At 46.2% G+C, this 22500-nt stretch overlaps 4 protein-coding genes and 1 pseudogene across 10 annotated transcripts in view; 3 read left to right on the forward strand and 2 right to left on the reverse strand.

Annotated features, from left to right (window-relative positions):
* LOC114787717 (protein shisa-like-2A) overlaps positions 1-50 on the forward strand; it is a 2210-nt gene extending 2160 nt beyond the window's left edge. The window contains exon 3 of the mRNA XM_028975536.1: positions 25-50. Within this exon, the coding sequence (XP_028831369.1) occupies positions 25-50 (26 nt within the window). The remainder of the gene's footprint in view (positions 1-24) is intronic.
* Positions 51-980: 930 nt separating this feature from the next.
* On the reverse strand, positions 981-8124 carry LOC114788271 (fizzy-related protein homolog). Of its 2 annotated transcripts, none has more exons than XM_028976659.1 (14): positions 7983-8124; positions 7606-7742; positions 6465-6566; positions 5919-5982; positions 5397-5524; positions 5227-5309; positions 4664-4847; positions 3944-4009; positions 3257-3359; positions 3001-3182; positions 2025-2258; positions 1722-1826; positions 1301-1393; positions 981-1219 (listed from the first exon to the last, which is right to left on the reverse strand). In XM_028976659.1, the coding sequence occupies exons 2-14, from the start codon at positions 7678-7680 to the stop codon at positions 1178-1180; spliced, it is 1461 nt and encodes a 486-aa protein (XP_028832492.1). In that variant the 5' UTR covers positions 7681-7742; positions 7983-8124; the 3' UTR covers positions 981-1177. The 2 variants fall into 2 exon arrangements, with proteins under 2 accessions (XP_028832492.1, XP_028832491.1); XM_028976658.1 differs by having other exon boundaries at positions 1722-1835.
* Positions 8125-9412: 1288 nt separating this feature from the next.
* On the reverse strand, positions 9413-18740 carry LOC114788029 (meiotic recombination protein REC8 homolog). 5 transcript variants are annotated; one of them, XM_028976136.1, is made up of 18 exons: positions 18192-18740; positions 15958-16006; positions 15706-15848; positions 15085-15160; positions 14642-14762; positions 14522-14567; positions 14361-14428; positions 14191-14263; positions 14052-14106; positions 13564-13699; positions 12935-13072; positions 12755-12812; positions 12539-12684; positions 10917-10962; positions 10746-10818; positions 10592-10675; positions 10253-10359; positions 9413-9705 (listed from the first exon to the last, which is right to left on the reverse strand). In XM_028976136.1, the coding sequence occupies exons 3-18, from the start codon at positions 15836-15838 to the stop codon at positions 9611-9613; spliced, it is 1455 nt and encodes a 484-aa protein (XP_028831969.1). In that variant the 5' UTR covers positions 15839-15848; positions 15958-16006; positions 18192-18740; the 3' UTR covers positions 9413-9610. The 5 variants fall into 5 exon arrangements, with proteins under 5 accessions (XP_028831969.1, XP_028831966.1, XP_028831964.1 ...); XM_028976133.1 differs by having other exon boundaries at positions 15938-16006; XM_028976131.1 differs by lacking the exon at positions 18192-18740 and adding an exon at positions 16094-16528 and having other exon boundaries at positions 15938-16006.
* On the forward strand, positions 15805-20094 carry LOC114788030 (peroxiredoxin-1). 2 transcript variants are annotated; one of them, XM_028976137.1, is made up of 6 exons: positions 15805-15940; positions 18387-18505; positions 18576-18729; positions 18802-18924; positions 19002-19132; positions 19673-20094. In XM_028976137.1, the coding sequence occupies exons 1-6, from the start codon at positions 15837-15839 to the stop codon at positions 19756-19758; spliced, it is 717 nt and encodes a 238-aa protein (XP_028831970.1). In that variant the 5' UTR covers positions 15805-15836; the 3' UTR covers positions 19759-20094. The 2 variants fall into 2 exon arrangements, with proteins under 2 accessions (XP_028831970.1, XP_028831971.1); XM_028976138.1 differs by lacking the exon at positions 15805-15940 and adding an exon at positions 18125-18165.
* A 499-nt stretch (positions 20095-20593) lies between these two features.
* The window catches only part of LOC114787718 (HORMA domain-containing protein 1-like), a 6261-nt pseudogene continuing 4354 nt past the window's right edge, over positions 20594-22500 (forward strand).

The following is a 22500-nucleotide window of genomic DNA, read 5'->3' on the forward strand; positions in this document are numbered from 1 at the left end:
CCTCCTCTTCTTTTCTTGTTCCAGGGAGCAAACCAACAAGCGGCGTATGAGGGACATTGTGAAGGAGTTCTCCCAGTCGTGTCGTGGTCTGCAGGTGGACTATTAGGAACATTTCTTTCCATCGGCACCAATTTCTCTAAAAATATTGTACTGTACTGAGTATTTTTGAAGAGAGGTGAAAAATATCCTCGTGCATGACCATGTGCATGTTTTGAGGACTAGATTGAGTTTCTGTCCGTTTCTGCTAGTGCAACATTTTGGCAAAATGCAATGAACTAGTTTAAAAAACCATTTAAAAAATTTAAAGACTCGCCTCATACGTTGTCCACAACACTGTAGTTTGACCTCTGCTGGACATTTCATCTTACTACAGGTACACTAGTTTAGGGAAGTCTTGATAGGAAACATTTATGAATGGTGCATTAAAAAGACGTCAAATGCATCAAAATTTATTCATGCTGTAGGTGATGGTGGACGGTTTTGAACAGCAGCGGGCCCAGTTCAGCTTGTGTGCTGAAGACATGCTGTCTTGCTTTCTAAATACCAACTCTCTAAATCTGAATATACTGAAAAACTATGAATCAATAAATTAAAAATAAACACTCATTTATCCACTAAGCTGAACGCTGAATGTTTAACTTTGAGTAACAAATTATTTTCCACAATTTTGAAGTGTGTGGGCACCTACAGTACATCAATAATTCTCTGTGTTGAGAGTAGTAGTGTATATATTTATTATGCTCCTCTGTGAAATTGTTCATAGCTTATTTCATACTGTATACACTTAACAAAATATAGAAAAAGGTTGTGAGCGGGACCTCGAGTCCACGCCTCATGCCATGATTGCCAACAAGAGGTGACATGAGGGCTGATATCTTGATTAATACTCCTACTCATATAAAAACATTTTAGGACATTTCATAATATACAGTAAAAAGAAGACAGGAGTCCCACATGACAAAGTCTTGATCCGCGGGGGGACGTAACGGAAAAAAATTGCTTTAGAAAGAGAAGGCGTGTCCTCTTCACTAGAAAAAGGGGTTTTAAGCCTTAATCGTGGGGTCAACTCAGCCATCCCACCAAACGGCCCACATTCTGGAGCCTCCCTTTTAAAAACAAACCAAGTGAGGTTCACGCAGATTCCCATCATGCCTCCTGCCCGTTCCGTCTGTGGCCACTACCGTATCCTGGTGAAGAGGTTTAGCACCGATTTCGACTCCTGGATGGAAAAGTGGATTTTGCGCTTCAGTGCTGTTATTCTGAGGTTATGAATCAGATCAGCGGACGCATGGCGACTCACCTTGGTGCACCGCGTCTTACTGAACACGTTCCAGAACCTCAGCGTCTCGTCTCCCGCGCCGGTTACTATGGCCTCCCCATCTGGGGAGACGGCCTGACAAGGGAAGCATGATTCGGGTCATCAAACAATATAACTCCATATTGGAAATGGGTTGTAGTTGCCAGGTGCTGCCAGAACACGCTTTTTTATGCCATTTTTTACTAGCGCGTAGAAGCCCTGACGAATGTTTAATCGCCCAGACAAGTCAACTTAAAATCAATATATGCAAATCATTAAACGCTAAACAGACCTGTTACCTTCTTTTGTAGGTAAATATACGTGTTTTTGTGATTCTGGATTTCTGAGCCGTTTTCTGTACAGATCCATGTACAGAAAGAGCTTTTTTTTATATATACACCAGTACATCAAAAGGGACCCTTACCAGGTAGAGCACGCGGTACGAGTGGCCTGTCAGCTTGGCGACCTGTGTGAGGGACGGGTACTTCCACACCAGGATCTGGTTCTGCGAGTAGCCATGTGTGCTCACCTGGACCATCAGTTACATACACACACGCACACACACACTTTAGCAGAGAATGCCTCACCTGGACATAATCGATCGTTGTTGATCAGGATTCTGTGTTGTTCGGTTAAGACCAACGTAAGGCCGCGGTGGCGAATGGAGGAATATTTGGGCGTGGTTATATGTCGTGTTAGTATCACGCTGTGTAAGGTGTCTCCTCACCAGCTCGTTGGCGTGCTTGGACCAGGCCAAGTTACAGACCTGGGACCCGGTGTCTGTGCTCTGCAGGGCCTGGCCCGTCAGCGTGTTCCAGAACCGGAGGCAGCGGTCCGCCGTGCCGCCGCCTGACGCCAGCAGGCCGTGCTGGTGGGGCGACCAGGCGATGGCCTTCACCGCCGCCAGGTGATCGCTGTACTGCTGAACTGGCAACAGGCTGGAGCTGTTCCACACCAGCAGCTAAGGAAGGGCGGAGATTCATAAGCTCCCACTGCCACGCCTACACTGTACAAGTACAATACACAGTACGAGGATATCGCCCGACAGAACACTTCAGATCAACCTACAGTAGAGGCCAACAGTCTGGACACCTTCTCATTCAACGTGGTTTCTTTATCTTCATGACCATTTACGTTGGTAGATTCTCACTGAAGGCACCAAAACTATGAATGAACACATGTGGAGTTATGGACTTAATAAAAAAAGGTGAAATAAGTGAAAACATGTTTTATATTCTAGTTTCTTTGCTCTGATTACTGCTTTACACACTCTTGGCATTCTCTCGATGAGCTTCAAGAGGTCGTCACCTGAAATGCTTCTCCAACAGTCTTGAAGGAGTTCCCAGAGGTGTTTAGCACTTGTTGGTCCAGCTCACCCCAAACCATCTGGACTGGGTTCAGGTCCGGTGACTGTGGAGATCAGGTCTCCACTTTTTATTAAGTGCAGAACTCCACATGTGTTCATTCATAGTTTTGATGCCTTCAGTGAGAATCTACCAACGTAAATGGTCATGAAGATAAAGAAAACACGTCGAATGAGAAGGTGTCCAAAGTAGATGCTGAACACCACTTATTCAGGGTAACAGTAGCTTTCATAACCATCTGCAATGCTTTTCATGTATCAGAAAATGTACCCTGGTTTTAAAATTCAGGTAGAAATATTTTAAACGTATTGATAAAACTGGTCACTCGGGGCCCTTTACCTTATTGTCGTTGCCCCCGGAGGCAAGGTGCTGGTGGTCTGGTGACCACTTTAAGCCGCAGACCTCCTGGCGGTGGCCCTGCAGGCGCCGCTCGGCCGACGGTGGGGTCCGTATGTCTCTCTGGAGGATGACTCGGTCTCGGCTGCCGGAAGACAGCTGCTCCCCGTTCCAGGCGAGCGCCCCTGTAGGACCGGAGATATTGACAACCCAACGGGGGACAGTCTATGTCGGGGCTGGCGCAGAACAAGCCACTGACCAACTCGGGCCGAGTGGCCCTCCAGACTCGTCAGCTTCCGACCTCCCGCCGCGTCCCAGATCTGCACAAAGCCCTTGTGGGTCCCCACAGCAACCAAGCTTCCCTGGACAGAACACAAGGGAGGGATGCAGAGGTGTGGGCAGTTGGGTGCTAGTAGCCGAGTGTGCAACACACTCGCCTACGAACCAGAAGACCCAGGTTCAAATCTCGCTTCCATCACCGTTGTGTGCGCTGATACACACTTTTTTTACACTTGTCTGGGTGATTAAACATTTGTCACGTCATCGGCTTTTACACGCACATCTGTGTATATTTTAGTTAAATTTCACAAGCAACACACTATATTTTATATGTAGCATAAAAGTAAAAAAAAAACTGAGAATATCGTCGAAAAAGGTTTCTTCTTTTCCGAAATTGAACATTTTTGTATTTTATATCGCTTTCTGATCAGATGAGCATGAGCTATCAGTCATAATAATCAACATAAAATATTAATAATTCACTTTACATGTCATGAATATGCTTACCTTTTGGAATTAAATTACAAAATATATTATTTACAATCTGACATAGAACAGACCAACAAATTAGAGAAAAATATTGACATTTTGATCGCCTGAACTTGAGGCTACAACCACCCAGTTGTGGCATAGAACAGCTAATAAGCTTAATAAAGGCAATACAAACCCTCTCGTTCCAGCACACCGACGTCACCGAGTCCCCGTCCACCGAGAGGTCACACAACCGTGTCACCTGAACAGGAATAAAGTCGTTTTCAGACCACACGCCTCAGATAAAGACGAGGCATTTACAAAGGAAGGGAATCCAAACAGTGTGAGGCTGCCCTGGCACCGCCACCCCAGTCAGTTACGACGGCAACACGATGGCCGGAGACCAGGGCTGAGCCACGTATCGAAATTCAGGCGAAACTGCGATTTCAATAAATCAACTGCAATTTTGCAACCCCAGACTCTGCTCCATCAGTTAATGTCAGGGTTGCTGGGTGGGGGAGTCCACTGTCTTATACAGTCACGCTAACCAATCAGATGTGTCCCAAGATAAAGCCACGCCCACTTAAACGTGAGCAGGGACGCTCGCTCTCAACTTGCACTATGCTAGTTACAGCGCAGTATATATTTCAATGTACGTAATACTACAGTTTTAATACACACGGTATAAACTGGCTAAATTTTATAAAAATTGAATGAATCCGTCACACCTAATATTGTGGCACTGACGTAATGTGTGATTGGTTTATTAACATTATGTCAATGCTAGATTATTAGGTGTGACAGATTAATTAATGTTTAGCCGGTGTTTTCTTTTTTCAGTGTAGCGATTAATCGCAAATTAAATCACAACTGTGATGTCACGGTATTCCCAGCGTTCCCACATGTGTCCCCTGACCTGACTGGTGCACGCGCTCCACAGGTACACACAGGCCCCCAGACCCACGCTGAGCAGGTTTCCTGCTGACCAGTCCACCAGATTGAGGTAGAAGTCGTCCTGCAGCTCGGGGGCGTCCAGCACCTTAAAAGGGATCTTGGAGATCTTACGGGCCGGTTTACGCGGAGAGCGGAGGAGCTTGTGGCTGTATGCACACACACAGACACAGACTCTTCATTACCAACACAACTAAACACAGACGAGAGAATGAGGAGGAGCTTCGTCCCGCAGGATGTCCGAGCTTCAACAATCACATCACTCCATACAACTCCAATACACTCCAGCACTTTCAATCACTCGGGACTCAATCCCCGCCCAGAATTTTACACATATTTTATGTTAAAGACATAAACGTGTAATATTTGGTTATGTTTGCAATATTTGCATATTGGTAATCATTGTATAGTCTGGTCGCCAAAGCATTTCACTGCATATCATACCGTGTACGAGACAAATAAAATTTTTATTTGAATTTAAACAAATCCACCAGAACATGCATGCTGTTATACCAGGACAGGCCTTACCTCTTATTGCTGAGTGGGGACAGTGAGTACGGGGACACTTCGTTGCCTCCGTCGGAAGGAACTCTCTTCGCGTGGATGGTGTACTAAACCAGGCGAGCAAACTGTGATTATTTGGTCATCCTCTGTCTCGGGTTTTGTAATGGCGTCAGGTAAAATTCGGCTGCCCTCACCCTGAAGAGGCTGTGCGAGTCCTGGGAGAGGACAGCGTGCCGCCGGTCATCTGTATGGGGGTCGGGGACCGTCTCGATGCCTGCGCCCAGCAGCTCATTCCTCAGTAGAGCGGAATAAGCCGCAGCATCTGTCAGGGATAAAAGATGCTCCACATGTAAACAAAAGTAAAAAAGTATTTAACCATCACCCTTGGTGAGCAGTGGGCAGCCATGACAGGCGCCCGGGGAGCAGTGTGTGGGGACGGTGCTTTGCTTAGTGGCACCTTGGTGGTTCAGGTTTCAAACCAGCAACCTTCTGATTACGGGTCAGTTTCCTCAATTGGTAGGCCACCACTGCCACTTGATCAAGGTGCCACTGAGGTCCCCTTGATGAAGGTACCGTCCCCACACGCTGCTCCCCGAGCGCCTGTGATGGTGCGCACTGCTCACCAAGGGTGATGGTTAAATGCAGAGGACACGTTTCACCGTGTGCTGAATCACAATAATTGAACTGAATTTAATAATTGAAAACTAAAAACGGACCTTTGCCTGTGTCTGCCCCGGCATCTTTTGACCTGTGATTCTGGTTATGTGAACGACAGTTTTCCTGACGAGATGACAAGAGGGAAATAAAAGGTTAACTGACATAAAAATGCTAAATAAATCAAGACACAGTGCTGTATTTTAACTTACACTAAATTCATCAGTTCCCCCATCAGAACGCTGGAATTAAAGCGCCTGATAACCTGCATGTTGGTAGTGGGCGTGGTCACTAATGTTCACTAATTCATCAGTTCACCCATCAGAACGCTGGAATTAAAGCGCCTGATAACCTGCATGTTGGTAGTGGGCGTGGTCACTAATGTTCACTAATTCACCAGTTCCCCCATCAGAACGCTGGAATTAAAGTGCCTGATAACCTGCATGTTGGTGGTGGTAGTGGGCGTGGTCACTAATGTTCACTAATTCATCAGTTCACTAATCAGAACGCTGGAATTAAAGCGCCTGATAACCTGCATGTTGGTGGTGGTAGTGGTCACTAATGTTTGTGTGTTAACGTGACATGTGCAGTGAGCGTAGGTGCCCTACGTTGGCGTAGTGGAAGTTGATGCTCCAGTTGCTCCCGGCACGTGCTGGAATGAATCTGTCTCCTGACTTCACGCTAACTGGACTAGACGCTGCGTAGCACTCCTAAAGGTAAGATGAATGCACAAACACACTCACACATATGGTTTTAAAAACATATTGCAAATGATCAAGAATATGAATACGAGTTACATTCCACAAAAAGCTTTATTACAATACAAGTCAAAAAAAGACACTCTGTGGGGACAATGACGGAGTCTACTACCGGTGTAATAAACAGCATAAAACCAGGAACTAATCAGTGATTAAAAAACTCCTGTCCAGACTTTGTTCGAGTTGAAAACTTGATCTCAGTGCAGCTGAACACAGCCACATCGATTAAGCACACAATAAAGATGGTCAAATTCACACTCGCTGAATATGTTCATTTTGTTCAAAATGTTAATTTCTTGGTTCTTTCCATTTTTTATTGATTATTTCCACTCAAGGTCCCATGACATACATTTTTTTTTATATCAGTATCTGAAGTCTCTTGGTGCAGAAATACAGCCACGTTGATTGATGAAAATGAGATTTCCCAGGACGCACCGCTTCATCGTCTGTAGCTTTAATCAAGCTTTAGAATCATTCACCAACATTGTGGTTCTATAAAATATAACCCAACCATGCTCTAGGAAATTGAACCCACTGGTTCTTCAGAGGTTCGCGTGACTGAATCAAAAAACAAACAAAAAAAAAAACTTTTTCACATCCAATCACCGAGCAACAACGACACTTCACACGTTTGGAAGCCATGACAGTCAGTGGAAATAATGTTTTAGGGGATCAGTGGGAAATTCTCTGGCCAGAAAAAGCATGACATGAGAAACGGGAGGTAACCTTTCCCCTTATGACATCATAAGGGGACAAATTCCAGATCCGACTGTCTGAGCTGCCGCTCTCTGAACGGTGAAGCAGAACGACCAAAACACTCTTTACACCGACCGCCATTTCTAGCCACTGCAGCACCATAGACAGGCTGGGGAACTCGTATTAATGTTAAATCATCTAACAAAGTCATATCTTCATGTCAGGGGACCTGTGCATGGTCTGTGCATGATCCTGTCCCGCCTGGACAGGACAGGACAGGACTGGACTTGGTTACCCGGCTCAGCTGTCCTTCGGGCAGGTTCTGGTGATTGATCTGCCTCAGCAGGCGTCTCTCGTAGTCCTGGTCCATTGCTGCTGACGTCCTCCCTCTCAATCTTTCCTCCTCCTCGGGGATCCCATTCCTGCTGCGAGCTGGACAGAAGGCACAGAAACATGCAAATAAAGGCACGGACACCGTCTGCAGCGACCTGGGGTGTGATGAGGCGACATAATCCGGCCGGCGGTCCAGCTGACAGGCCTTTAATAGCGGACCGTCAGCCTGTCGATGCGGGTCAGTGTCTGTGCAGCTGTCATGGCAGCGGAGGAGTGGTGGACTAAAAAGAAACAAAAAAAAAAAAAACCCAACAGCATGACAACAGTCGCCGGACTCACGCTCGCCAGCGACACCGGAGTCGGTCCGCCGCGCACTTTCACCCGGAGCGCGGCCGCCAAGGGACGGGAGTAGAGAGCAGGAGCGGCGGCGGCGGCGGCAGCAGCAAGTGTTTATGTCGGAGGCAAGATGGCGGCCAGATCAGCTGTGATGAGCGCCAGCGCCCCCGCCCCTCAGGCCGAGCGGGGTACTGCAGCCAAAAATATGACAAATGAAACATAGAATATGGCATGTAAGATAATACAGATATAGGTGGAAATGGACAAATTAGTAGTGAGTTAAGTAGAGAATAACAGAGTCGAGGGCAAGGCAAAGGGATAACTGTCCACATGTGAACACTGTCAAAATGCACAAATGTGAAAGTGAAGCGATTTTCATTGTGAAGCACAGCACAGGGTAAAACAGTGAAATAAGTCCTCTGTATTTAACCATCACCCTTAGTGAGCAGTGTGTGATCTCAGTGGTACCTTGCCGTTTGGGGATTCGAACCCACAGCCTTGCGATTACGGGTCTGCTTCCTTACCTGCCACCGCTGCCCCTTTTAACAATGATTTTAGGCTGAAGTGAACACTGTCTAAACGTGAACACTGTCTGACACAGTGAAATGTGTCCTCTGTATTTAATCACCCTTGGTGACAGTGGGCACAATGACAGGTGCCCGGGGAGCAGTATGTGGGGACTGGACCTTCATCAAGGGGACCTAAGTGGCACCTTGGCAGTTCAAGATTCGAACCCACAACCTTCTGATTACGGGGCCACTTCCTTAACCGCTACAACCCCAGGTTAATATCCAATGTAAATGCTCATTCTGCTGACTGTACTTTTGGTTTTTAAATTTAAGGCTCTTTACACTTTAATTGGTATGTGATAATCTAAGTTGTTCTCATATAAGTAAAAGTCTACAGATGGAGAACAATATTGTATTGTTTCTCAGAAGAGAAGGAAATTCTACAATAAATGCTTCAGGTAAATCGATATTAGATCAATAATTGACATGGGGGTTAGTGACATTAAAAAATTGCTTAGATCTTAGATAATCAGTGGATTTTTTTCCTCTGGTTTGTATGGGCGCGTTAGACTCAGTACTGTACTGTACTGTACGTCTACTCGTTTTAGAATCCAGCAGTCATGACGTTTCTAACGCATAACCATTATACAAAGACAAATGGCAAGCAATAATCATACCCCTTTAAGCTTAAAATTACACAAAGTAACTGGGATGGAATAAAACACCCCACAATCAAAACCAGATTTCATTTTTAATATACAGAAAACAGCCATTAAAACATTCACATTCATATAATATTAATAATACAAAACAACTGAAGGACATTCCATAACAGCAATAAATGTACAAATGATGACATATAAATGTTTATATATGGTTTACAAGAACAATGTGCATAATGCTGATGAACAGATAACAGCCTGACATCATAGTGATTTACACAGTTTTAAACAAACAAATGAATAAATATAAAACCCAGAAACAGATAGCACATAACAATTCATTGCAACTGCATTTCGGCATTTTTATAAAAACCATCCAATGTTAAATTTTAAATGAAAATTCAATGTTAAATATAAAACAAATTTTCAATGTTAAATTTTAAACAGAGCAACCGGCATTTTACATTGTGTGGCGGTACAGTGGTCCCTGTGTGATGGTGATGTCACCGTACGGCTCGTCCTGACGCACACACAGCGTTCTGGCGTTCACGTGCTCTGTAAATTAACAACAAAATAAATATTTTACATTATTTACAGCTAATGTGCAGGACCATTCAAACGTTTAGTTAATTTATAATTTTTTTACTATGTTTAGAATAAGCCGTTGATAATGAACTAATAGTTACACCCATATTTGATGATGCACCAGAAACCCGTTTTATTGCTTGTTTGATCGGAATGGAATGGAACTTCATTGCAAAAGGGTTTTATAAAAATTAGTCAACTCATGAACACTGAATTCCAGTGGAGCACCAGACTCATTTGCAAGTAAAGTTCCTCTAGAAATAATTCCATCATCCACAGACATTTCCAGCTACCAGAGACATGAACATGAATAACATTCTCATCAATTCAAAACTGTTCTTGCAACGCTGTGGATTTTGGGCCATATAATGTAATATTATTGCATAATTAATAATCACCATCAGGCTGGGAATGTAATTAAAGCCATTTTTATATTCATTTTATATATTCAATGCAATGTTGTAGATCAAATAATCATCGAGACCAACAAATTGTTCAGTTTTTGTCATTTTCTTACCCAGAAGTTCCCAAAAGTAGCAGGCGACCGTTTTGCGGTCGGCAAGAGGGGGCAGTAGAGGATGAAAGGTCACCGCCTCCTGATCCTGAAGAGGATCTAAAAGCGCCCTGAAAGGAGTGACAGTGTGTAAGAGACCCTTCCTACTGTAGGCACAGTATACGGCGAGATAACCTGGTACCAGACAGTGGACCTACTACAATGCACCTGTAACAGGAGGCCATTTTATTAGGTACACCTGGACAACCTGCTATACTGTTCAATTTAGCTTCCATATTTTAACGTCATTTATGTGTGTGTGTGTGTGTGTGTGGTGTGTGTGTGAGAGAGAGATTTTTGGACCTCTGAGGATCCTCAGGCTCCAGGATATCTGCTCTCTCCTCAGGAATGTCCTCAAGGTTGACAATAGGCTTTGGCAAGACAGGCCTTCAAGCATACAAAATAATTATTACATGACACAACACACTCACACACACACACACACACACACACAGACCCGAGGATTTCAGGTGTCAGCAGCAGGGGGGAAATGTCCCTGTCTGATGCCTCCAGTGTGATGGCGGATGGAGCTGGAACGGCAGCAGAAGACAGGAGTGAGTGGGACTGTCACACACAGTGAACACGTTCAACTGCAGCCGCTGGGTTTACTGGGACGAGGAGGTCGTACTTGAGATGTCCTGAGGAAGTGTCGACTCCACCAGTTCCCTGAGTACCTGCAGGAGTCAAAAGGGGAGAAGGGACAACGTTTCCCCCTTTAAACAGACCAATTGTCCATGGTTGATCATTTCACCCCATGTCTTTATCGTTCATTCTGATTACACATAATCACACATTTTATTGTACAGAGATTTTTTACTATTATTACTAGGTAATAAACACAATTTTAAAAGAGTAGGATCTTCATTTTATAGCCGATTATTGTATTCCGTGTTAAGAACTGAGACGGAGAGTAAAGCTGAAGAGTAAAAGAAGCTCTGTCTGCCTGCCATCATCTCCATCCTACATCCTACCAAATGCTCCATTACTGAGCACCACCCTCACAATCCCACCACACGTTGAGTTTTATATTGACATTTACGCCTACGCCATTTATCAGATGCTGTTGTCCAGAGGGACTTAGTAGTTACAGGGACAGTCCCCCTGGGATTCAGAGCATTTCGGCACTCAGTGGACAGAAAACGTTACTCCACGAGTCTTGTTGTGCGTCGTGTGCAAAGATGGATACACCAGTCGGATGGTCGTTTACATGTGTGTTTATGTGGGATTAGGATGGATTAGGCTCTAGGATCCGGGCCCCATCCAGACATCAAGATGATGCGCAATGATGTGTAACAGATTTAAAAAAATGGCCTAATAATAAAATAATAGGAACTGTAGTTAGTAGTCTGTTACTCTAGAAAACTCTGAGGTCTCTACCACCTCAGACGCCTGAGAGACTTCAGACTGCCCTCCAAGGAACTTCTACTTTCACTTTCACCTCCAATCACTCCGGACTCTTTTGCACAAAATCACTTTGCACAACATCACTCTGCGCTTTTTACTTTACTGCTCTTTTTTTATGGCTCTTTTTCTCTTTTCTTTAAACATTGTCTTTAACTCATTTGCACGCCTTCACCCTACCAGTTACACATATTTTATGTTAAAGACGTAAAAGTGTAATACTTGCAATATTTGCATATTGGTTCATTGTTTACTTGCAACATTTGCAATACTGTGGTCAGTAGCAGTTGCAGAAAGCATTTCACTGCACATCATACCGTGTACGACTGTGTATGTGACAAATAAAATTTGAATTTGAACTCCACATAAGAACTTCGTTAGTCTCCACGTCTAACTGTAAATGACCGTTTGGGGTGGTAGTAGTCCAGTGGGTAACACACTCACCTGTAATCTGTCACACCCAATATTAAACCAGTAGATTACAGAACAATTTACTCATAAGAACAAATTAGACATTAAACTAATATTTTTAACTACTGTAATGGGAAAATATGGTTTACTTTTTTTTAGTGTAGGAACCAGACGACCACCGAGTCCCAGGTTCAAACCCCACCTTCTACGTGTCCCACACTTAACCCTGAGTGTCTCCAGGGGGGGACTGTCCCTGTCACTACTGATTGTAAGGCGCGCTGGATAAGAGCGTCTGGTAAATGTTGTAAAATATAATGTAAATTTGTGTTCCAGTTGTAGAACGTTCACAGACCACCGAAGGACAGTGGCATTTCTGACCACTGTACGTCACACTCCCATCTTGCTGGCTGCTCTTTTATTATTTTTTGGACCACTGACCTCTGCGTCCAACTCCTCAGCTCCCTCCTTCTCCTGTTCTCTCCATCTCTCCACTTCCAGCTGAGCGTCTGGCTCTCCGACACCAGGTGGCCTGGGGGAGGTGGCCGCGCCCTGTCTCCATAAAGACCGCAAGGGCTCACGGAGGTCTGTGGCGAAAACGTGGGCTGTAATTACCTCACTTCGGAGGAGAGCGCGAGCGTGAGACGTGCCACTCACGGAGACAGGGTCTCGCCAACAACTCCGCCGCTGGAGGTTCTGCGTGGTCGACGGGAACCTGGTGCAGAGGGGACAGTGTGGAACGCGTTTTACCGTAATGTCCTAAATTAGCCATCATAGCACATATCAGTTTGTTAGACTTTCCGCTGACTATTGAGGGAGGGAGAAGAACTGCATTACAAAGTGCCTGGTCTGCCTCTCCACGTCACAAATTCGATTGGACATGTCTTCTGTGGAAATCTGTGTCTCTTCGTCAATGAGCAGTCTCCTCCTCTTCTTCCCGCGAGTTTCCAAGACCTCCAAAACCTCCTGGACCAGCTACATGCAGAAGCACATCCAAGTTCAGCATCAGCTCTAAAGATTTGGTCTTTGCATCTCTTAAACCAGAATGTGGATCTGTGTTTTTGCAGATAAACCTAAAGGTCCCTTATTATGGCCGTTTATATCGTTCTCATCGGCCCCGTAATACTGTCTCTGAATCCGGTCCCACGATGAGATTTTCCAGGACGCGCCGCTTCACCGTCTGTAGCTTTAAATGCTAATGAGGACGTCGGAAGCCATGACGGTCGGTGGAGATCATGTTTTAGGGGCGGGGCGGGAAATTCTCTGGGTGGAAAAAGCATGAGAAACGGGAGGTAACCTTTCCCCTTATGATGTCATAAGGGGACAAATTCCGACCATTTCTAGCCACCGCAGGACCACAGACAGGCCGGGGGACCTCGTATTAATGTTCAATCATCTCACAGAGTCACATCTTCATAATAGGGGACCATTAAGTTCTCTGCAGTTCTCTGGTCTCATTACGATACCTCAATGCCAGGAGAATCAGTTCTCTCCCTCCTCTTTGGTTCTGGTTCTGGAGGGGTAGGGCTTGGGGTCTTGTCATGCCCCTCAGACCTTTTAGAGACTTCAAGGTCTTCATCATGGACATCAGCAGCCTCCGGTCTGCGATTGACGGAACACAAAAGTTCATCAGACCAGCTGATTACTAAGAATCAATAATCAATTTAAACACTTCAAAGGCCAAAGTCGTAGAGCTGTATTTCCCTTGTGTGGCGTGTCATGTATTGACAGGACGGGGTTAAAATCCTCCAGAATGAGGAAGTGGGGTGTGTGAGAGCTGTCAATCATACAGGTTTCTACCTTGTCATGTCAGACCCTAACCCAACAAATAGGACTGGGTGGGTAGTTAGTTCCTAGTTATCAACATGGCCGGTCTGTCCGTGTCACATACGTGCACTTTGTGTCACTTCAACTTCATACAGATGGTCACCTCAGTGGTGACGGTCTAACTCACATTTGGTCCCCGTCCCCGTCTCCTGGCTCTCCCCCCCTCGGCCTGGGCCCCTCCTCTGGGAGAGAAAACGTTCTCACACACCTGCAAACTCCTGGAAATGTCTGAAACTACAGAGTCACCGCGGTCCACTGGCACTCACCCTCAGGAAAATGTTCCGGCTGCTCCAGCAGCATGTCTGACATGTCGAATTCCAGGAGCTCCGCCCCTTCAAACTGAGACGCGGTGGGACACGAGAGAGTGTGTGAGATTATGTGCAAACGCTGAAGTCCTCTGGACATCCATGCGGGGTTCCGGAGGGGAGAGGGTCACCTCTGCCTGAGGGATGGTGACCGGCTGAACCTCCTGCAGCGTGATGGACTCCTGACTTGCAGTAAATTCTAGAAAAGAACGGAGCCGCAAACATGCCACCCTCTTCCTCCGCATGTTAGAACGACACACAAAATCCGCAGCGTGTGCTCAGCGTATCTCACCGTCTGAAGATGAGGGTTCTGGAAGCTCCTCAGATGGCCCAGACACCTATACGGGGAACGGGTTGCGTTTTTAAAAGGATCCCATTTTATTGTGCTCTATGCACCCCAATTAATTTTCACCTCCATGAGGGTAGTGGGGCTCGGCAGGCCGTCTCCGAAATCCATCTCCCCAAAGAAGGGGTCTCTGGCCCCCTCGGTCTCATCCTGAACAGAAAGGCCACTGGGGACGGTGTGGGTGGCCCTGGCACAGAAGAACAGTCCACGTGCATTAAAAACATCGCTGTTTGGCGCCATTTTGAAATGTGGGTGGGGAAATCACTGTGCTGCCGGTCTCTGGCGTTAGATTCTTTATTTTTCAGACATTATTCCTGCATAACGAACTTCTGCTGAGGGTGGTAACACTTACTACCATCGTGTCCCTGAGCAGGACACTTAACCCTGAGTGTCTCCAGGGGGGGACTGTCCCTGTAACTACTCTGGATAAGGGCGTCTGGTAAACGCTGTAAATGTAAATGCTGTAATGTCTTCAATCCCAATCGTCCGAGCCGTAATGCAGCCAGTACCTGGCGTCCTCCACCAAGTCAATCGTCCTCTTCTTCTGGGAGCGGAGCAGCATGTCAATAATCTGCTGGATCTCGTCTGAAGCACAAGGCGCAGAGTGATTTGCAATGCATTGTACGTGCCACGATCAGGTGTACGGTACAGTGAAAAGAAAAGTAAGCGTCCAGCACGTTGGTTGAACTCCCGTAACAAACAGTGATCAAATATGGATTTATTGCAGAAGTCCCGTCTTTTTGTGAAACAGCAACGTGACGTGTGTAGAGAAAGAGACTCTGAGCAGCGATACAATACTGTCCTCCATTGCAGGATATTCATTATTTTACACTCAGTTCTTCTACCAACATCGCTACATTATTATCGGGGCCCCGTAATCAGAAGGTTGCCGGTTCGAATCCCGATCCACCAAGGTGCCACTGAGCAAAGTCCCCAAACACTAGTCCCCGGGCGCCTGTCCTGGTGCCCACTGCTCACCAAGGGTGACCCATTTCATCCAAAGTGTTTCACAAATGACAATCACTTCATTATTACCACTTTCACTTTTTAATCAGGATTATTTGTGGGTTTTACACTTGTTTAAGCGTGATGGTCAGTATTTATTGAATATGGGCGGGGTGACTCCTTACCCAATAGGATCTCACACTGCCGATGATAGACAAGCACGACGCCGTACTGCAGCTGCGTGGATAGGTAGAGCGAGAGGCGGGGGCGGGGCAGACCCGCCTGAGGGGGCGGGGCTCGCACCAGCACGTAATTCATGATGTCGTCGCTGTCGAATAATAAAAAGGAAAGAAGAAGCACTTTTGACGACGACGGCTGCGTCCACGTTGCGCGAATAAATGGCGAACGTTTCATTACCAGGTGCGCTGCACATTCACCTTCAGATAATCCCTCCGCTTCATCACTTTGCCCTTCGTGGCCGCCAGCCTGAGAACAAATGTACATTACTGTCTTTGGTTTAACGATATTATAGATAAATTGCTATTAAACTGTCAAAGTTATTAATTGGCTCACCATATAGTTGCGAAGCACCCATGTCGGTAGTGCAAAACGGCGGGATAATAAAACATTTTGCAATCGCAGCTGGGATCGGAAGGCAGAAATGATGCCGCTTATAAAAAGTGTTCATTTCGCCCCCCTTAGTTTCTGCGAGAAGCGCCAATAACACGACGAGTTTACGTTGCGGATAGAAGTGCGACCCAACCGCGGGATTTGCTTTCTTCTGGAAGGTTCTTGATTGGTGTTGCTGTGGAATTCCTGCTTTGGATACGGTCTTCACCAATCATCTCAGTAAAGAATCTTATTATTCATTTATTATTATTATTATTACGCCACCCTGCATCCTGGGAAATATTCATATTCTCATCACGCAGAGTGTTGCTGTCCTGCACCGACAGGGGGCGCGTTTATCCAGAGCGACTTACAGTCAGTAGTTATTTATTACGCGGCCACTTCCTTTACCGCTAGGCCACCTCTGGCCCAAGAAGGAGGTCTGTTTCTGCTCGGTATACGGTACGATTTCAAATGATGGTGACAGGCGTCATAATGGACAGTGGAACCTGCCACGCGGCGTTCAGGTGTGCAGGTAACCGGACCCCTGCTGCTGACGCAGGCCTCAACACGACACCTCACCGCAGTCCCGCTGACACGTCCTCGCCCATAACAACCCAGCAAGGGGCATCCTGAAGCCGTGAAAAATACATTTAATGAACGGAACAACTGCAATAATGAACAACACTGTTGGGATGCGTCACTCTGCTCAAATTCAGATTTTTAAGGAACAGGCTACAGATTCAATGCAATTTCATTTGGTACTAAACATTACAAACCGATGCCTAGATGAGATGGTGGTAGACCTGAAAACTTTTAGCATTGTGATGGTTTAAAAGTTCAATTTGAGAGGCTGTGAGGGTTAAAATAGTCACATAAAATCCATTGTGAAATAAATGTTCCCAATAAGAAAAAGTCTAATTAGAACTTCCATTGCTTTAGTTACTTCTGAAGAGGATCAGGGTTCTCGTGGTTTTTAAAATTTAAAAATACAATAATCTGGTGTGGCCGACCACCAAGTCTATGACATTTGTACAATAAATATGAATTTCATTTCAGCGAACGAATAGACCTCGCTTGGTGAGAGAGAGAGAGAGCTATGTTTTAATCTCTGAGCACACAGAGGGCTCCTCTGCATTTAAATGAACGAGAGGAGGATCAATCAGGGCCTTTATAGTTGTGTGCTGAGGGCTTTCGTATGCATATCTGCTGCGGGCCTGGATATGAGGAGCGCAGCTGTGTTGTCCATCCATCGCCGCCTCTCATCTCGTGGTGGCCATGGCAACCACGTTGAAGCACCGAAGGAGACTGGGAGAGCTTGCAAATGACATGTGTTGCACTGCATGTCCGAATCTGCGCAACACCGGGCAAATAAATTATGCAATGTGATGAGGAAGTAAAAAAAAAATCCCCATAAAACACCCCTCTCCCTCCAGCTCGAGTAACTCCGGGACGTAACGGAAAGGTTTATAATGCTGTCCCCATTTCCATGTCATTTGCAACTACGGCCACATACACACTTCGGTTTTGAAATTAATGTGCTGGTGCCAAATAAAAGACTATACATCTTTTTCAAGCATTCTCTGTTCTCTCTTCCCTGTCCCACCACTGTGAATAAGGTCCTAACCGAGGCGCATGATCCGAGCCGTGTGACTGCACAAGGCCCGAGTAATGCTGGAGTAGGTGCAGAGTTTATTCATGTGAAGGACGGGCAAAAGTCGAGAGGGAATGAAGTTCACCAGTGGCGCTTATCTAACTGTGTTATGCGCCACCTTCCATCCTCTAGGGTTCGAGGCACGTTTGCATGGAATTATTCGATATTGAGCGTAATAATAATTAAAAAAAAAACAGGAAAACTGGTTGTTCCACCCAGCGGGTCGCTGGGGAAATGTGCAGAGTCATGCTGGCATTGTAAACTGTGGCCTCCGGAGCGGGATTAGGAGAAGTCGCGACTTCTCGCGAGATTTCGTCTCGACTATAAATTCGCGCCATCCTGCACTTTCCCCTCAGTGTCGTACCGTGACGGCGGAGTGAAGGTAAGATCCTCAAAAAGAAACCTTACCGATTCCGGTTAATTTGACCGAAAGCACGTAATGGCGCGGTGTTAGTCGTTCGCACGGTTCCTGCTTCGCCTCAGAAGGGGAGTCCTGAAGAGTCCGTTCCGCCGCCGGACACCTGTTCTCCGGGGACGTGCGGACTGCAGCACTTTCGTTTCCCGTTCTTCCCCCCTTTTTTAAACGCGCCTTTTCCTCTCCAGCCTGTCGGGGAAGATGTCTGCTGGAAACGCTCAGATCGGGAAGGTGGCTCCGGAGTTCGTGGCCAAGGCGGTGATGCCCGACGGCCAGTTCCAGGACCTCAAGCTGTCGGACTACCGGGGTGAGTTGCGGCCGGAGCGCCTCGCCGGGCCGCGGTGCCCGTCTCTGACCGCCTCTCTGCGCCCACGCAGGGAAGTACGTGGTGCTCTTCTTCTACCCCCTGGACTTCACGTTCGTCTGTCCCACGGAGATCATCGCCTTCAGCGACGCCGCGGAGGAGTTCAGGAAGATCGGCTGCGAGGTCATCGGGGCGTCGGTGGACTCGCACTTCTGCCATCTTGCGTGGTGAGCTGCGCTCCTGTATAAAGTGGTTTTTATTCGTGTTTAAGCCCCTCACGGCACGTCACTTGTGAGCAGGATCAACACGCCACGCAAGCAGGGAGGCCTGGGTCACATGAACGTCCCCCTCGTGTCCGACACGCTGCGCTCCATCTCCAAAGACTATGGTGTCCTGAAGGAGGACGAGGGCATCGCCTACAGGTGGGTTCATTATCCACAGTAATCCGATCTATGACCGATCTACGGCGTTTTAATTCATTTATTTTTTACATATACAGAGGCCTGTTTATCATTGACGATAAAGGCATCCTGAGGCAGATCACCATTAATGACCTTCCTGTGGGCCGTTCGATAGATGAGACCCTGCGTTTGGTCCAGGCCTTTCAGTTCACCGACAAGCATGGAGAAGGTGCGCCACCGCCGCCATCACTTGTTCCCGACTCCTGAAGGCCAGAGCTGATGTAGTAGAAATGCCTCTGAATCTTTCAAATGAGCTTTTATTTTTGTAAGGTCTTCTAGATAAGAGGTGTTCGCTCCAGGAGTTCATGCAATTAAGGCATCGTTGAAATTAATTCATATTTGCTTCGAGACATTGGAGAATATTTAGCCTAACCGTTCATTACAAGGTCTTAAATATTAATCATTTTAATCCATGCAAACATGCGTTTGTAGCGCCACTGCGGTCCAGGAACGTTCCTCGCCGTGTCATTATAGAAGTAATGTAAACTTCCTGTGTGTGGGGAAATCCTGTTGATCTTTTCTTTAAACGCTTAAACACAAGCGTACCCCGCGGCGGCCGAGGAGCAGTGTGGGAAGCCCCTGTCCCGCCCCAGCCCAGATCAGGCATGTCTACTCAATCAGATCTGGATGATGCCCGGAGTCTCTGTCTGGCTAACCTGTTCTAAAATGCCCGTTTCTAATCTTGTCGGGGTTCTTGTTCCCTGCCCAGTTTGCCCAGCTGGATGGAAACCTGGAAAAGACACTATCAAGCCCGACGTCCAGAAAAGCAAAGACTTCTTCTCCAAGCAGAACTAACGCCACTCATCCTTCATACAAACCTGCCAAGACGTCTTCTCCAATCCATACGGGAAAGATCTCTTCTGCAGACAGAACTGGTCCTGGTCCTCTACACAAAACTAGGAAGACCAAGCTTTGCGGCTTAGTCTAGAGGTTGAGGTTTTAGTCCAAATAGTGAGAACTAAGTCAGTCCTGCTGTGCTTGTGAATTTCTAGAATGTGAGCATTTCGTATAGTTCAAAAACATCTATGCTGAGATGTTTCTCGGGTCTCTTGTGACTGTGACGTTATTACCGTACATGTGAGAACACTTTAACAAGCCAATAATAAAAATAAATAATAATTTTCTACCAAATGTGTCTTCAGTGAGCCATAATATGTGATTTGAGGCCTTATTTTTGTTAGTAATAATTTATCCTCTGAGAGTTTCATAGACCATGTAATTTGAATGTGAAGAGAATGGGGTTTTTTATAATTTTTTTTTGGCTTTATTTTACTGGAAACCTTAACAAGATTCCCCACAATACCCTAATAACGTATTACTTTAAAATTATAAAACAGCATAATAAAAGTACTTAACACATCTGAAGTTCTGAAAACGATCATTCGAGACGCGCATGCGCACTGGCAGCAGGCCCACTGGCGCCATTTCTGACGTAACTCGAGGTAAAATTAAAACCCACCGGGTAATAAATGAACTAATGTAGCACGTACGTGCGGATAATACCGCGTTATTATTGCTTCCTCCGCACACAGCTGACCCAGGCCCCGAGAAAAGCCCCATGGCGAGCGCGGTCAGGCCGCGACGTTCACGCCAGAGCGCCTCTGAGGTAACTCCGTCCGGGCCGAACGTCATGGCGGCGTCGAACGTCGCGTCACAACGCGCCACTTTACTTTCCACAGTGGACGGGCCTGTTCCACGGCGACAATCAGGACGCAGGAGCAGTCCGCTGGTGTTCGTGAAGCGCATGATGGCCCTGGCCACGTCCTCCATCACCTACCTGCGGGGATCTTCCCCGAAGGCGCCTACTGCTCCCGCTACCTGGAAGGGTCGCGGCCGCTCTCCCCTCACGACATTATTCCATCGGTATCGTAACGAATCGTATCGTAACGAGGCGCGACTGTTGCGTGCATTTCAGATCTCTCCGTCAAAATCTTGAAAGAAGACAGTTCGTGGCGAAGGGGCTCGCAAAATTGTGAAATGGTAGATGCCAAGCTCCGTCTCAAATCATATTTCATATTCCATATTTAAACCATATTTCACAGTTAACCTCTGCTTTATATGCCAGTCCCATTATTTATTAATGAAATCCAATTTGTTTCAGGATGATGGGCAGTTTTGATGCTTTAGACAAGTCATATGTAAGTTGGCATCTATTGAATACTTACAATCATATCAATTTTATTATACGCTCATCATACTTTTTTGCTTTTTGAACAGCTGCAAATCGTGTTTATTGGGGTACGTGGATCTGCATTTATTTGCCATTAGCTACAGTAATACAGTGTACAGTGCAGGCCTGTGGTTTAGACACCTTCCCATTCAACGTGTTTTCTTTATCTTCATGACCATTTACGTTGGTAGATTCTCACTGAAGGCATCAAAACTATGAATGAACACATGTGGAGTTCTGTACTTAACAAAAAGTGGAGACCTGACCTCCACAGTCACCGGACCTGAACCCAGTCCAGATGGTTTGGGGTGAGCTGGACCAACAAGTGCTAAACACCTCTGGGAACTCCTTCAAGACTGTTGGAGAAGCATTTCAGGTGACGACCTCTTGAAGCTCATCGAGAGAATGCCAAGAGTGTGCAAAGCAGTAACCAGAGCAAAGAAACTAGAATATAAAACATGTTTTCACTTATTTCACCTTTTTTTGTTAAGTACAGAACTCCACGTGTGTTCATTCATAGTTTTGATGCTTTCAGTGAGAATCTACCAACGTAAATGGTCATGAAGATAAAGAAAACACGTTGAATGAGAAGGTGTTCAGACTTTTGGCCTGTACTGTACATAATGTAATATTTAGTTTCTATTTAGAAATATTTTCTTGTTTTTCTAGGTATACACTGATCCAAAATCACCAAATGTGAGTTATCGATGTGACAGAACTGAGCTGCTTGGAAATGACACCAAATCGATGAGAGTATTAATACTCAACATTTGATCGTGAAGTGTGTAGTCAGAACTGCGTGGTTGTAGCGGTCGAGACGTTAATTGTTTTGCCGTGTTCGTTTTAATGGCAGCACATCATCGAGTCGTATCAGTTCAAGTTCACATATTCCGAGTCTGGGGCCGCAGATGGACATCCTCAGGTGAGACGTTTCCACCCATTTCTACTCACGTCCCACATCCTCGCAGCTCTCGTGACGTACGTTCATCTATTTGTATAACGGACCTTGTTGGTCCTGATGCAGGAATAACGATGTCGGGGTGAGAGTGACGATGGAGGATACGAAGAAGGCCTCCGTGCTCCTAATTAGGAAACTGTTCTTGCTAATGCAGAACCTCAGCGTCCTCCCCGGTGACGTCTTGCTCAACATGAAGCTGTACTACTACGATGACGGTGAGTAAACGCACGTGCACGGTGTGACACATTTGCGGCATTAACCAGACCCCCTTATCCAGAGCGACTTACAGTCAGTAGTTACGGGGACAGTCCCCCCCTGGAGACACTCAGGGTTAGTTGTCCTGCTCAGGGACATGATGGTAGTAAGTGTGGGTCTCCTGGTTCACAGTTGAGTGTGTTACCCGCTAGGC

The sequence above is a fragment of the Denticeps clupeoides genome, chromosome 4, assembly GCF_900700375.1.
Source record: "Denticeps clupeoides chromosome 4, fDenClu1.1, whole genome shotgun sequence".
NCBI lineage: Eukaryota > Metazoa > Chordata > Actinopteri > Clupeiformes > Denticipitidae > Denticeps > Denticeps clupeoides.